At 33.5% G+C, this 15,741-nt stretch overlaps 1 protein-coding gene, 1 long non-coding RNA gene and 1 other non-coding gene across 4 annotated transcripts; all 3 read left to right on the top strand.

Moving 5' to 3' along the window:
* The first annotated feature begins 1,675 nt into the window (after nt 1-1,675).
* On the top strand, nt 1,676-1,747 carry TRNAN-AUU. The gene has a single exon. It is a non-coding gene; the product is annotated as a tRNA-Asn (tRNA).
* Nucleotides 1,748-3,623: 1,876 nt separating this feature from the next.
* LOC114389126 lies at nt 3,624-8,441 on the top strand. Its single transcript, XR_003661703.1, has 3 exons — nt 3,624-3,790; nt 5,101-5,156; nt 8,183-8,441. It is a non-coding gene; the product is annotated as an uncharacterized LOC114389126 (long non-coding RNA).
* A 2,223-nt stretch (nt 8,442-10,664) lies between these two features.
* LOC114390295 (abscisic acid 8'-hydroxylase CYP707A2-like) lies at nt 10,665-14,016 on the top strand. 2 transcript variants are annotated; one of them, XM_028351002.1, is made up of 7 exons: nt 10,666-11,144; nt 11,278-11,593; nt 11,774-12,163; nt 12,737-12,911; nt 13,035-13,141; nt 13,277-13,395; nt 13,520-14,016. In XM_028351002.1, exons 1-7 carry the CDS (start codon nt 10,939-10,941, stop codon nt 13,611-13,613), a joined length of 1,407 nt encoding a protein of 468 aa, XP_028206803.1. In that variant the 5' UTR covers nt 10,666-10,938; the 3' UTR covers nt 13,614-14,016. The 2 variants fall into 2 exon arrangements, with proteins under 2 accessions (XP_028206804.1, XP_028206803.1); XM_028351003.1 differs by lacking the exon at nt 13,520-14,016 and having other exon boundaries at nt 10,665-11,144; nt 13,274-13,382.
* The last annotated feature ends 1,725 nt before the right edge of the window (nt 14,017-15,741 follow it).

Raw genomic sequence — 15,741 nt, 5'->3', positions numbered from 1 at the left:
TCTCCCCTTGCATTTGGGCTTGGCCCATTAGTTCCATTTCCTCCATAATTTCTTGACCCGGTTCGACCCGTTACCACTAGGTGGTTTCTTTGACCCGACCCAACCCCAGATCCGGATTCAGTATGTGTGTCTCCACGTCCCACCCATGCTCTATTTTTGCTTGCCATCTCCATTTTGACGACCCTCGCTGTATTCATCAAACGTCTTCTTGTCAACGGATTGGCAGCATGCAAGCTCTTCAAATGAGCTCGAGTTTCCTCCTTCAAACCATGTGTGAAGCAAACGAAATATTGTTTGTCTTACAATTTGGGAATCTGAGCAATTAAACATTCAAACCATGGAATGTAGTCATCAACGCTCCCAGTCTGCTACAACGCCGATAATTGCTCATACGTTGTTCCCTTCCTTGTATACCTCTGCATCAATTCTTATTTTAATTCCTCCCATGTTAGATTCTTATTCTCAAGCAATAACAAGTTGAAGAAATAAACGGTCCCGCTCTCCATGCTAACCTAGGTGAGCCTCACCTTCACCTCGTCGCTCGTTTCCTGCACCTGGAAATAGATTTCGGCCCTTGAAATCCAGCTGACGGGATCTTCGCTAGTGAAAGAAGGGGGCTCCACCTTCTTAATCGATTATCGGAATTCGTCTAGTGCTTCTCCCTCTAAGCTTTTCCAAACCGAACCAGCCCTACTCGGATTTGGCCTTTTTCCATCATGCTCTCTGTTCGTTTTGGCCTTGCGACCTCTGCCATGTGATCCTTCTCCCTCTTCTTCATTGTTGACGTTCATCATTAAGCTTTTCGTCACCAGTTCTAGGATCTTCGACTAGTTCTCCTTTGCTTCCTTTGCTTTTGCTTGTATCGCCTCCATCATCGATTTCATCATCTCCAAATCACCTTCCACCTTTTCCATCCTCGCGTCCATAGCTAATTCATCCGTTAGTTTTCCTCCTCTCTACGTTTTGTCATTCACCGCCCTTAGAATCCGACAGGTCGGACCAATAATGCAAAACCTTAGAACAAATAATAATAGCACGGAGAATTAAGGAAAACGAAAAGTTGGAATTCTGTATTATACTAGAAATCAGAAAATTATAAAAGAGAAGGTCTCCCTTGTCCCAGAGCTAAGCTTTTAAATAGAGAACCCCGTAGGTTCTCTTTATCCCAAGAAAACAGACAATACAGAATGAATACCAAAAGCTATCCATACGGATACTAAATAACGGAAAGGAAATTGCCCCTGATTCTCTCCCTCTCTCTCCTCTAACCAACTGCCTCTGATTCTCTCCTCACTCTCTCCTCTAACAAACTGCCCCCTAGCTTATTCCTTTTCTACCCTTCTTTTCTTTCTACAGGAATACACTAACAATTCCCTTAAGCCTTTCTTCATCTCATGAGCTTGAGGCTCCAAAGGCCCATTGAGAGTTTGGTTCCCATCACAACATCAGAAGAACTCTATAAAGATAAGCTACCTAGACTTTAAGTCGGTCAACATGATGCTAAAAGGAAACAAAAGAGATATCACGTCTATACGTCCAAGTATGTATATCCATGAAGTCTCTAAAGACATAGGGCTACCTTTTATCCATCAACTCCCCACGTATGTCAGATATTAGATCATCAGAACAACACAAGGGTAAGCTTACAAAAAACAACTTAACTTAAGTCTGTTGTTCCTCAGTAGCTCAGTGGTAGAGTGGTCGACTATTAATTGTCTGGTCATAGGTTCAAATCCTACATGGGGAGTACAGTTAAAGCAAAAAACAAAAAAAACAAAACCATTATATACACATAGAACATAATATTCAAAAATCATAGTTAAGCCATAGTGGATTTGTGGCGGCTTATAATCGCCACAAATTGCAAGAACCTAAAAAAAATTGTTCAACATTGAAGAAGTCCACATCAAATGCACCAACAAGTTACCATCATCAAAAACTTTTAGATCCAACCAAATCCAAAAACTAGACCCAACATGGTCAAGCATTGCAACAATCACAAAAAACCTGTGACTCAACACACTCCTTCTTTGATCCAAATGTCCCCAGAATCAAGAACCCCGTCAAACTCCAATTTGGAATGTACCCACGTTGCAATCCTATCCCTAAGCCAAGTCCTCACAAATCTATGAACAAAGAAGCAAATTCAAGAATCAAATATCTTTATCAATATTAAAAAAGGAAATTGAAGAATCAAATCCAAGAATCAATGAAATCCAAGAATCAAATTCATATTCCTTTTGTGCCTAAGATGTCGACCTTGTGGGAGCCAATCAATGGTGGCACAATGGAGGCTTAGTGACATTGAAAAGTAAGGAGAAGAGGAGGCCGTTCGTTTTCAAGGCAAATTTACTCCGACAATATGGTTCATGGTAGTTTAAGAAAGGAAAATTGGAGGCTCATGGTGGTAACATTATGAAGGCCATGAAGAGGACAAGAATGTCATCATGGTGGTTCTTAATCAACTCCAGATCTGTGATGCTAAATAAGAACTATGATGCCTGACATCAACGACACACCCTTGAAACCCTAAAGCCAATTTCTTTTACCCACACAAAAACACCCTCGATTTTGACAAAAACCAAAGCCTCTTGTGGTTGAGGCTCTAGGATTCATCCACACCGAGTTTGATTCTCACTCTATGATGAGCCACGTTCCCAACAATATGAGCTTCAGGTTCCCCTTTCTTCACCACATGCTCATGGACGGTGTTGTCTTTGGTGTAGTTGGGACGAAGTGGAAGGGAGGTGGAAATTTGACTGTGTGGATGATTTTACTTATCTGGTGTTTCATATTAAGATTGTATTTGGGAAAGGAAATGTTCCTTCATGTGAGGTGGCTTCCCTATAAGGATTGAGAACCTTAGCAACCACGCAAATATTTTTGGCTTCCTTAAGCATTTTCTTGCAGTTTTTAGCCACCAAAAAATGTAATAAAATAAAATAATAAAAGCAACACTACCTCATTACTTAAAAACCAGAATGAACAAAAAATACCAACAGATTGGATGAAAAAAAAAGTTTAGGGATGAAGACCAATCTCCGAAGAGTTAAAGGACTAAAATCATAAGAGTTGAAAAGTTTGGGGACCAAAAACATAATCCACCTTTTTAAAAAAAAAATTATAAATCATGAAACTGCAATAATAAGATCTCTGATGAAAAGATTTAAGTTCTTATCACAATTTCTTCCTTAATTGCAGTTGAAAAGATTTAAGTTCTTATCACAATTTCTTCCTTAATTGTAGTCTAAAACAAAATAAAACTTCATCGTCAACAAAACACTTGCTAGATGCCTCATGTATTGCTACACTCTTAGATAATTGACAAATTGAAGTTTTGTAGAATTCATGTACAAAAATTCGCACAAAAGCAACACTTATTATGGCTATTTGTTATTGAAAAAAAAAATCCACTTTTTAAATTATTTAAAAATTTATCCACTAATTAGCAAAGAAAGAGGTCTTATGTAACATTCCTTTTTTGTAATTTTTTTTATAAAAATATATTAGTTTTTATTAAATATTATATGTTATTTGTTTTTTATAATAATAATAATAATGTGATAATAATAAAATTATGTTGGGTTAGATGTTTTTGAGTCTTTAGTCTTGAAAATCTCAATTCAACTCTAAAAACTGACAGGTTCTCTAAAAAATTAGTTTGTTCCTTATATCGTCTCTTTTTGGCTCTCTTTGAGGACCTTTCTTTAAGAATTGCAAACAGAGGACAAAGAGGAAACATAGAGGATCGTCATTTTTGCCGCTTTGCTTTAAGGAACACATAATCGAGGTAAGGTGGGAGTGGATCTATCTTTTCCTTTTCTTTTTCCCCTTTTGTGCCATTAGGGTTCTGATAGAAAAATTTGGAATAAAATGAATTATATTTGAACATTTATACATATGCATCAGGTATGTTTTTGTTTAAATGACTGAGTTTTCTTCCATATATATTATTTATGTTATTGTACTATAGCTTTTTCTATTCATCCCTTATACAAAAACGAGGAACTGGAGTATGAGGAAATTGCTTTCATTAGCGATTTAAGAAAACTGGTGGTGGTAGTATTATCATGTGGAGTTAACTAAAAAGCCATGTCCTTGTGAATATATAATTACATATAAACATTGAATCTAACTCAAAATAAAAAATTTAACTTTGAGAATCAAATCAACTTGTTTCGGACTTCTTAATTGCATTATATATATATATATATATATATATATATATATATATATATATATATATATATATATATATATATAGAGAGAGAGAGAGAGAGAGAGAGAGAGAGAGAGACATCTTGCATCTATGTGTGTGTATGTGAAATATTGTTAATTACATTATTATTGCTTAATGCTTATGATGTTATAGTGTTGCTATGACATGATTTCTAGAATTATTATTGTGTTGGAATTTGAAGATGTGATGGTTTTATTTGATGCATATGTGTACATTGTGTCATTGAATATTGCTATGAATGTATGCATATGTGTTATGAAAAGTGTTAGGAGAACCTAGTCCCCGCGGGATAGGAATCTCCAAGACAATTCGAAAATAAACCATGTTCATATTGTTAGTGTATCATGCATCATGTCTTGCATATGTGTTTTGAAGTGAAAGACGTTTATGAACCTAACCAAGGAGATCATGCATGAGTTGATGCATGACTCTAACCATGGGGGTGCAATGATTTGAAATCTCCTTTAAGCTCATGTTAATCACATTGGTTGGGGTATTCTTACAAAGCCGAAACACCATAACACGCCACCAGCTGTGTCATCTCGATGAGAGTGACAGTGTCGAGTTGCCCATTATGTGGCAATTCATCGACTACATGGACTCCCGTACTACATTCACAAAGTATTTTTTAAATGGTACCACATGAATATGAGTCCATAAGTTAAATGTGCATCATCGTGCATGTGTGTATATATGTTTATGGGACATTTGAAGTGGATGTTGTGTGTTTGTGTGATACAATTATTTATAGTGTATCTTATCTCTTTATACATTCTCTAAGCTTTAAAATTATTATCATATGTATCTCACTTCCCATTTTTTTGTCTTGTTTGTGTTTGGGTTGAATGTCACCCTTGCAGGTGAGACTCTACAAGGTCATGATGATGATGTTGGAGGAGATTAGAGAAGGTAAGAGGTTAGATCCTTTTTTGTCAGCCTAATTAGAGAACATAGCCCAAGGTAGTTTGGGACAAGATGGAGTTTTGAAACTCCAAGATAGGATTTGTGTGCCTAGTATTCCTGAGCTTAGGAAAATGATCCTCGAGGAAGGCATAACAGTAGCTTGAGTATTCACCCTAGAGCCACTAAGATGTATCAAGACCTCAAAAAGATATTCCAGTGGCCTAGTATGAAGAATGAGGTAGCCGTGGTTGTGTTTGCATGTTTGGTGTGTCGGAAAGCTAAGGTAGAACACTAAAAACCTCCAGGTATGTTACAAACATTGAGTATTCCTGAGTGGAAGTAGGATAGTATATCCATGGACTTCGTGACGAATTTCCCTAGAACCCCCAAAGGGTTAGATTTGATTTGGGTTATAGTGGACAAATTGAGAAAGTATGCTCACTTTATTCCAATCAACATTAGGTATCGCTTAGATAATTTGGCTAACTTGTATGCTAGTGAGATTGTGAGGTTACATGGTGTGCCCTTAAGTATAGTTTATGATAGAGACCCTAGGTTCACCTTTAGATTTTGGGAAAGTTTGCATGAAGCCTTGGGAACTAAGCTTAGGTTGAGTTTAACCTAACATCCTCAAACAAATGACCAAACTAAGAGAACCATCCAATCCCTAGAGGACTTTATTAGAGCTTGTGCATTAGAGTAGAGGGGTAGTTGGGATAACTTATTGCCCTTGATAAAGTTCACCTATAACAACAAATTCCATTATAGTATTGGGATGGTAGCTTATGAAGCCTTTTATGGGAGGAGATGTAGGGCACCCTTGTGTTGGTTAGAACCTGGTGAGAACCTTATGTTAGGACATGAAGTGGTGCAACAAACCACTGAAAAAGTCAAGTTGATCCAAGAGAGAATGCGAGCAGCTCAAAGCAGGCAAAAAAGATATCATGATAATAGAAGAAAAGCTTTAGAGTTTCAAGCGGGTGATCTGTATTCTTGAAAGTCACTTTGTGGACTGGGGTTGGTCCGGACAATGAAGTCTTGTAAGCTTACTCCTTGTTTCATTGGTCTTTACCAAATCCTAAAAAGAGTCGATGAAGTCACCTATCAGATTCCCTTGCCACTATCCCTTTCAAATCTCCATTATGTCTTCCATATCTCTTAACTCAAAAAATATGTCCATGATCCATCACATGTGATTGAGTCGGATAATATTCAAGTTAAGGAGAACTTAATGGGGATGACAAAACTGGCTAGACCAGGCAGGTCAGCCCACTAGCTCGCTATCAATTTGGCGGGATAGGTTGGAGATCTCAACCCGTCAGCCCACCAGGCCAAAGGCGGGTCAGGGTGGGTTGGTCTGCTCGCCCGCTATATTAATGATTTATTTATTTTTAAATTATTAGTCATATATTATAATAAAAGAAATAAAAAAGGGTAGTCATTACTATCTCTCTTAGTCTCTCTAAATGACCTCGTCGTTCTCCTGCCTCTCTATTCCTCATCTCAACATCTCCTTCGTACTCTGGTGATTGGTGGCCTTATGTTTTTACGTACGAATGACGGCCTGATGCTCTCTCTCAAAGTCGCTGTCTCGATCCTCTGTCTCACCACCGTGCTGTCAGCCCATCTCCACCGTGCAATAATACTGGACTTATGGTGTACTAATGGACTCCCTTCTGTGACTTTGCAGTTGTGTCCCTATCAATTTTCATTTTTCAATGTCATTTTCCCTTTTCAAGAACTTGTGGTTTATTTTTATTTTAAAAACGGGTGGGCCAGGATATTCACCCCACCAAAGCTTAGCTGCCCGCCCCACCCTATTTTTGGCAGGCTGTGCTAAAATGGGTCGAGCCAACCCATTTTGCCATCCCTAGAACTTAACTTACGAGGCATTAACAATGAGGATTTAGGGAAAAATGGTGAACATCTAAAGGGGAAGGAGATTTCTTTGGTTAAGGTTGTTTGGGGAGGAGCTAATGAAGATAGTGCTACATGGGAACTATAAAGCCATGTGAAGGAACCATATCTTTGATTTGTTCGTTTTAGGTAAATTTTGAGGGCCAAATTTATTTTAAGAAGGGGATTGTAACATATCTTTTTTAAAATAAAAATATGTTAGCTTTTTATTTAATATTTCATGTTATTTATTTTTATAATAATAATAATAATAATAGTTTGTATATACGTATGTGTTATATTGAGTTTATATATATATATATATAAAATATTGTTAATTACATTATTACTGCTTAATGTTTATGATGTTATAGTGTTTCTATAGCATGATTTCTAGAATTATTATTTTGTTGGAATTTGAAGATGTGATGGTTTTATTTGATGCATATGTGTACATTGTGCCATTGTACATTGCTATGAATGTATGATATAATATGTAAGCATGACTGAAGTGTGAATGCTTATGAATATGTGTGAATGCAATGTGCCATGGTATGCTTATGTATTGTGAAAAGTGTTAGGAGAACCTAGTCTCCTAGGGATAGGAATCTCCAAGGGATTTCAAAAATAAACCATGTGCATATTGTCAGTGAATCATGCATCATGTTGTTCATATGTATTTTGAAGCGAATGCCGTTTATAAACCTAACCGATGAGGTCATGAATGAGTTGACATGAATTTGACCTTGGGGGTCAATAATTTGGAATCTCCTTTAAGCTCATGTTGATCATATGAGTTGGGGTATCCTTGCAAGGCCAGAACACCCTAATGTGTTGCTAGCGGTGACATCTCGGTGAGAGAGAGTCAGGTTTCCCATTGTGTGGCAATTCATCGACTACATGGACTCCCGGACTACATTCACAATGTGTTCTCGAAATGGTACCACTTGCATACGAGTCTATAAGTTAAATGTGCATCATGTTGTATGTGTGTCTTTGTGTATGAGACATTTGAAGTGGATGTTGTGTGTTTGTGTGATACAATTATTTATAATGTATTTTATCTCTTTATACCTTCTCTAAGCTTTAAAAGTATTGTGAGATGTATCTCACTCCCCATTTGTTTGTCTTGTTTGTATTTAGGCTAAATGTCACCGTTGTAGGTGAGACTATACAAGATCATGATGATGATGTTGGAGGAGAGACTTAGGCCTTTGTTTATTATCTTTTATTTTTAGTTTTAGTTTGGGACCGTAAAACTCTAATGGGTTGTGATATAAGAGATTGATTTTTATTATTTTATGCCTGTTTTTTAAACTAAATTAGTAATTTTATTTCTTAAGGTTGATTATGTTTTATGGACTTGTAAGACCAAATGTAAACCAATATATTTTATTGACAATTAGAATAGTTACTTGAGTTTGAATTATTTGAAGTACATATGCAACTATCTTTATCGCAAGATTATAACTTTTTTTTAACTTATTATACTTTTATTTTGCAACATTTTTTATAATTTAATTATTAACTAACCATAAATTGGTGTCACATCTTACCTTAACATTTCAATCCCACCCAAGAATTCCAATACCCTTTTGGTACACAAAGAAATCAGTATCATTGTCAGCAATATTATCCTAACATGAATCATTAAAGGTTCCTTGATATTCATTACCCTTAAACATAAACATGTCAATAGACCAATAATTATACAATATTATAGGAGACCACTCAATCCATGAAGGACAAATAAGATCTCATAATCCTTCAAGTATTGGAAACATCTATCCTACTTTACAAATCATCACCTCATTTTCAGTTGTTGGAGCATGACGGTAAGAAGACTTGAGGACGAGTAGAGATATAAAAAATGTTTAATTACTCATTTGGTTTCTATAGTTTCATCATTTATACCTTTTGGTTCTTATAATTTTAAGGTGATTTTTTTAGTCTCCTATCATTTGGTTTCTATCGTTTATATTTTAATTTCCTTTTAGTCTCCGTCGTTTTGAATGTGGTTTTTTAGTCTTTATCATTTGTGTTTTAATTCCTTTTTAGTTCTTATAGTTTAAAAGTGATATTTTTAATCCATATATCTTATATTTTAATTCTCTCTTATTCTTTATCATCAAAATCACTGTAACATTATCCATTACAGTTAACTACACAAAATATTAACAAGTAATTTATAATTAATTTATCGCAAAATGATTTGTAATAAAAAAATAGTTTATAATTTATAATTAATTTGTAGCTAATTATTTTTTATAATAAGGATTAAAAGGTAATTAGAATACAAATGATAGGAACTAAAAAAATCACTTTCAAACTATAAGAACTAAAAGAGAATTAAAATGCAAATGATAAGGATTAAAAATACTACTTTTAAACTATAGGGACCATAAGAGAGAATTAGGATGTACACTATAAAGATTAAAAAATCACTTTCAAATCATAAGAATTAAAAAATACGAATCCTAAACCTATAAAGACCAAATGAGTAATTAAAAAAAAAACCCTAAGTTTCTTATCTATCTTAAACCTCATGGTTTCCCTAACCCAAACAAATCTACTTCATACACAAAGTAATATCTCACCGAAATGCTTTCATCTTTATTCATTTAGCCATTCTTCATCATCAGCAAAAAATGATATATTATAGTAACAATAACAATAATAAATTGTTGAAATGTCTAAAACACTATCGGCGAAGATAAAATGTACAGTTTGGGGCCATGAGAATTTCAATGCTAGTATTGCTTACAATAGGAATAAATGAATGAATCATGAAAGGTGGGTGCAGCTTAATTAATGTGAATTGTGAATGCTCGACCTACTCAATACATTGCAAAAATGTTCAAACCACATACAATTCCCATTTCAAGAAAATTCTAATATACAAACTTGTTCGTAACAATATTTATTAATTACTAATAAATTGTGACATAGTAAACAAATAATTCTTTTAATTATGTTGATAGAAATTCAACTTTTAATAACGTGTTGAAAAAAAAAAATTTGTTAACAATAAATTTACTAACTTGGGTAGTCTCTGTCTCCTTAGAAAAAAATTATACATGTTAGCTTTACACCAAAAACAAAATTTATTAAATAAAATTCAGGTTAATTAACAATATCTCAAACTGTATCTTGCTGATTTTACGACGTGAAATGTGTTGGTTCTAGTCCCGCAGAAAGTTTACTGGCAAGAAAGAATCATAACACGGAGAAGTAGTGTAATTAATTATTTGAAATAAAATTATAAATAAAAAAATTGATCATATAATCATAATCAATTGATACGAAGTTATTTTATTTTAATAAAAAATATCAAATTTTGAATCTTAAATATATAACTGTTTTAAATTCTTTGAAGAAATATTATATATATACTCATTTTTTTTCCAGTGCAACTGTTCTTCTTCCCTACTATCAGATTCGGGGATGCCCTTCCCAATCATATCCCATTGTACGAGTGACCAAATTCAATTTCTTCATATGTATCTGTCCGTATAAACATACACTCTTGGGACACGTGCTGACTTTTTTTCTTCCTTTCTCTCTCCCTCTTGAGGGATACTACAATACAAGTACAAGTACAACACAATTAGTCCAAAAAACATCATAAACATAAAAGAGCTAGTGGGAGAGAGAGATTCTGTGTGTGGAAATATTTGAGCTGCAATTGAAAACCTCCCTCTCTTCCCTCCTTTCTTGCTTCACATCTTTTCACTCTCAAGAGCCTATAAATACCTCAAATGTTCAACATTTTTTTTTCTCACACAACACATACCTCCTTATAACTTATCTTAATTTCTTCTTCTTTCACCATTCACCTACAATTACAACTATACAAGCCTGAAGAACGTACTCACACTAAACCATTATTATAATTAGACATGGAACTCAGCACTATTATGTTGTGCTTGTTTGCTTCTTTCCTATCCATTCTTCTGTTCAAATCACTCATCAAACCTTTCTTCTTCTCTTCCAAAGGGAGACAATTGCCACTTCCTCCTGGGACCATGGGTTTGCCTTACATAGGAGAAACCTTCCAAATGTATTCTCAAGACCCAAATGTTTTTTTTGCCACAAAAATCAAGAGGTTCAAAACAATTCTTTTGTCATTTTCATCAAACTTGTTCATGAAAATGGCCACTTGTCTTAACATACTATTATGCACTATTTGGTACTTGGGGTTAATTTGTACCCTCTTTTTTTTTGTGTTTTTTCAATAGGTATGGCTCCATGTTTAAGTCACACATTTTGGGTTATCCTTGTGTGATGATTTCTGACCCAGAAGCAGCAAAGTTTGTGCTGAACAAAGCTCAACTCTTCAAACCAACATTTCCTGCAAGCAAAGAGAGGATGTTGGGAAAGCAAGCAATTTTCTTTCACCAAGGAGCATACCATGCTAACCTTAGAAAGCTTGTTCTTCGCACCTTCATGCCTGAGGCCATCAAAGACAAAGTCTCTAACATTGAATCCATTGCCCTAAGTTGCCTCAAATCATGGGAAGGAAAAATGATCACAACTTTCCTTGAAATGAAAACCGTAAGCCCTCAAACAAGACCACAAAACATAGCAAAATCCCCTGTTTCTCTCTTCATCAACTAAAAAAAAATGAAAAATAAAGAAGCCCTTGTTGATTAATTTCTGTCATTTATTTACCAAAATGAAATAATGGGTTTTTTTATTAAACTTCTTCTCTTTGTTTGTTGCTATCTTATGCAGTTTACCTTCAATGTGGCCCTGCTTTCAATTTTTGGAAAGGATGAAAACCTCTATGGAGAAGCTCTGAAGAGATGCTACTGCACCCTCGAGAGAGGGTACAATTCAATGCCAATAAACCTTCCAGGAACACTGTTCCACAAGGCCATGAAGGCAAGGAAAGAGCTTGCACAGATCTTGGCTCAAATCATCTCAACAAGGAGGAACATGAAGCAAGATCACAACAACGACTTGTTGGGCTCGTTCATGAGTGAAAAAGCAGGACTCACTGATGAGCAAATAGCAGATAACATCATTGGTGCTATTTTCGCTGCTCGTGACACCACTGCCACTGTACTTACTTGGATTGTTAAGTACCTTGGTGAAAATCCGAGTGTCCTAGAAGCTGTAACTGTAAGCATTATATGCCTCATGACTTTTTTTGCCTTGCATTATCTTCAATTAATTTTCCTATTTAGTGCTTATTTAATTTAAATTATAGTAAGAAATGAGCCTCCCCTACTATTGCTAACAAGAGAATCCGGGTTGGCCCTTTGGGTATGGAATAAATCATGTTGGAAAGAAAATATTCACCTTGTGTGCGCTTAAAACCCCCGGAGGAAGATTAGTCACTTCTTGCTTTCGGCGAGACAACTTCGTACTAATACCATGGTTAAAAAAAAAAGAATAATGAGCAATCTGGTATATTCCCAATCAATATATCCTATCTATGCAATACTATTGTTTTAACATATTGTGCCAAACTTGCATTCCTCCCTACTCAGTATCCAAACCATTGTTTGTGTTCTTGTCTGTCACTGCAACAGACACTTAATGATAGGGTAAAAAACTTCCTTTTGTTGTTATAAGAGTTTTACTTTAGAGTTTAGTTTAAAACTTTTATGACAAATAAATGAAACTAAGTTATAAAATCTGGCATGTGGCTTGGTTTGGTACCTTAAAAAGTTGTTCCTTGTGACTTTGCAGGAAGAGCAAGAGTCCTTATTAAGAGGCAAGGAAGAAAGTGGAGAAAAAATGGGTCTGAATTGGTCAGACACAAAAAATATGCCAGTGACATCCAGGGTGATACAAGAGACTCTAAGAATAGCATCAATTTTGTCTTTTACTTTCAGAGAAGCTGTAGAGGATGTTGAATTTCAAGGTCAATAACCAAATCTGAATAGATACCCCTTTTCATTATTAATAATATGTCAAAGAATTCCTCTTATTTTTTTTTGTGATTTTAATTTGTGTTGTGTTGGGGACTACTTTTTTTCTTCTTCAGGGTATCTCATACCAAAAAGATGGAAAGTATTACCCCTTTTTAGAAACATCCACCACAGTCCAGACAACTTCAAAGAGCCAGAGAAGTTTGATCCTTCAAGATTTGAGGTATTTATTGTGCAGAACATATGCAATCCTTACTTTTTTTTTTTTAATTTTTTATTTACTTAGCTATTCATATCATTCCTACGTGTTTCTAAGCTCAGACTTCTAACAGATTCTGTTAAATTATTATGCTAGTAGGTTGCTCCAAAACCCAATACTTTTATGCCATTTGGCAATGGGACACGTGCATGTCCTGGCAATGAATTAGCCAACTTGGAGATTTTGGTGTTTTTACATCACCTAACCACAAAATACAGGTTGGCAAAATGGATTATTACCAAAGACACTGTAATTGCAACCTCTTTCAGTCTCATGGGAGGCATAATTCAAAATTAGAATGTTTTGAATGATTCTAATTGTAATTGCTATTATTTTATGCAGGTGGTCTTTGATAGGTGCAAAAAATGGGATTCAATATGGCCCTTTTGCCATTCCACAGAATGGATTGCCCATAACACTATATCCCAAGAATTAAATATCACTCGGATAAAAAGTGGAGGCACACTAACCATGGCATGGAAGCAACTTGCTAAATATGGAAAAATAACTCTTCCAAAGATATTTAAATTTGTTAACCAGAGAAAGTGATGAAAGTGACCATATAATATAAACAAAGGGAGATCAATTTTCCCCCTTTTTTTTTTAACCAAAGAGGAAGTCTTGAGATTATCATACTCAGAGGGAAGGCAGATCTCCATCATGTTTTTTTTACCGCTTTTCTTTTTCATTTTCCACTTCTAAATGTTCCATTTTTTCCTTTTACTTTCTATTTTCTTCAAATATGGCGAGGAAAATTCCTCGTAAGATTGGATGTATTGAACTGCCTAGTTTTGTATCCATGCAATACAGAAACAAGAAAATGAAGATGAAAGATTTTATTGTCCAAAATTGACACCTCTTTATTTTTTTCTTCAACAAGTGTTACGTATAGAAGCTGCTATGACGTATGAAATCCTTGCAAAGATGGTAACTAGTTTCCATGTTTCGTCCTCTGGATAAGAAATTCCAGTATAACAATTTACCATACTCGATCAACTATTAAGACATTCAGAAAAAAAAAACTATTAAGAAATTAATTTATATAAACTAGTAAGAAATTAATGCATTTCAAAAGTATTTATGAATATACATAAAGTAGGAAAGAGTATTTAAAAAAAACAATTTTAATGATTATACAATATAAAAAAATTCAAAATATAAAGATAAGGTGTTTGAAAATTTAAAATTAGAAAAACTATAAAAAATTAATTAATAAATTATTTTCATAATGATATATAAATATTTTATTTTACTTAACTTTGATTAAAATATGTAAATATCAATTAACATAATTATAAAACTAAAATTCTCGTTTGATTAAATTAGTAAGGCTTAAATATGTTCTTGATTTATTTTAGCTTAATTGCAATTTTAATCTTCATATTTTTTAAAATTTTAATTTTTGTTCTCAATTTAAAAATAGAGATATGTAGTCTTCATATTTTTTAAATTAAGCAGTTTTTGTTCCCTAATTTTAAAGAGAGACCTTTAATCTCTTAATTTTATAAAATCTACTATTTTGGTTCTCCAGTCAAACTAAAGTGTTGATGGTTAAAATATTAACATTGAATATATATATATATATATATATATATATATATATGGATTAAATAAATAATCTTGTATTATATCATTAAATTTAGATCATATCAAGTTAATATTTTATCGATCATTGTATTGAATTTTGATGAAGGACAAAAATCATGGAGTTTACAAAATTGAGGGACTAAATGTCTTTATTTTAAGATAGGACGATTAAAATTATGAATTTTGAAAAATATGAGAATTAAATATCTCTATTTTAAAATAAAGGAACTAAAATTGTGAATTTTAAAAAATAAAAAGACTAAAATTACATTAAAACCTTTTATCCTCCAAAATTTACATAGTTTAATTTTCACCTTTAAAGTTTTTCCAATAGTTTAAGTCTTCATATTTAATATTTTCTTTAAAAATAAAGTTGGAATTGGGACTAATGGTCAAAAATTAAGATTTTAAAAAATATAGGGACTAAGGAAAGGTTTTATCAAATTTATAGGTACTAAAATCATGATTTTGAAAAATATAGGAACTAGGATTAATTAGACCAAATTTGTACGAATGAAAATCATGATTTTTAAAAATACAACAATTAAGATCAATCTTAACCAAATCTAGAGAGATTAAAAATATATTTTATAATAATAATAATAATAATAATAATAATAATAATAATAATAATAATAATAATAATAATAATACAACCATTAAATCTTTAAAAAATAATGATGATGATGACTGATGAGGAATAATTTTAAAAGAGTTACTCTTGAAATAAGTGGATTTGCCCTCTAATAATAATGTTTCTTTACATACTTATTATTATTTTAGTGTTGAAAAAAAATGATCTTGGACTATAAATCATGAATGTTCTTCAACCCACAATGTTATAGGCTAATCTCACTCGCGATACATATATGTAATTGCCTCCAAGGGAATTTTGCATTTTACACATACAAGAATCAACACACAAGAATCGAACACACGAATTCTCTTATTAAATAGATCATTCTCTAACATGTGAA

Source organism: Glycine soja, chromosome 16 (assembly GCF_004193775.1).
Source record: "Glycine soja cultivar W05 chromosome 16, ASM419377v2, whole genome shotgun sequence".
NCBI lineage: Eukaryota > Viridiplantae > Streptophyta > Magnoliopsida > Fabales > Fabaceae > Glycine > Glycine soja.
The sequence above is the reverse complement of the archived record's forward strand: the minus strand, read 5'-3'. Positions and strand labels throughout refer to the sequence as shown.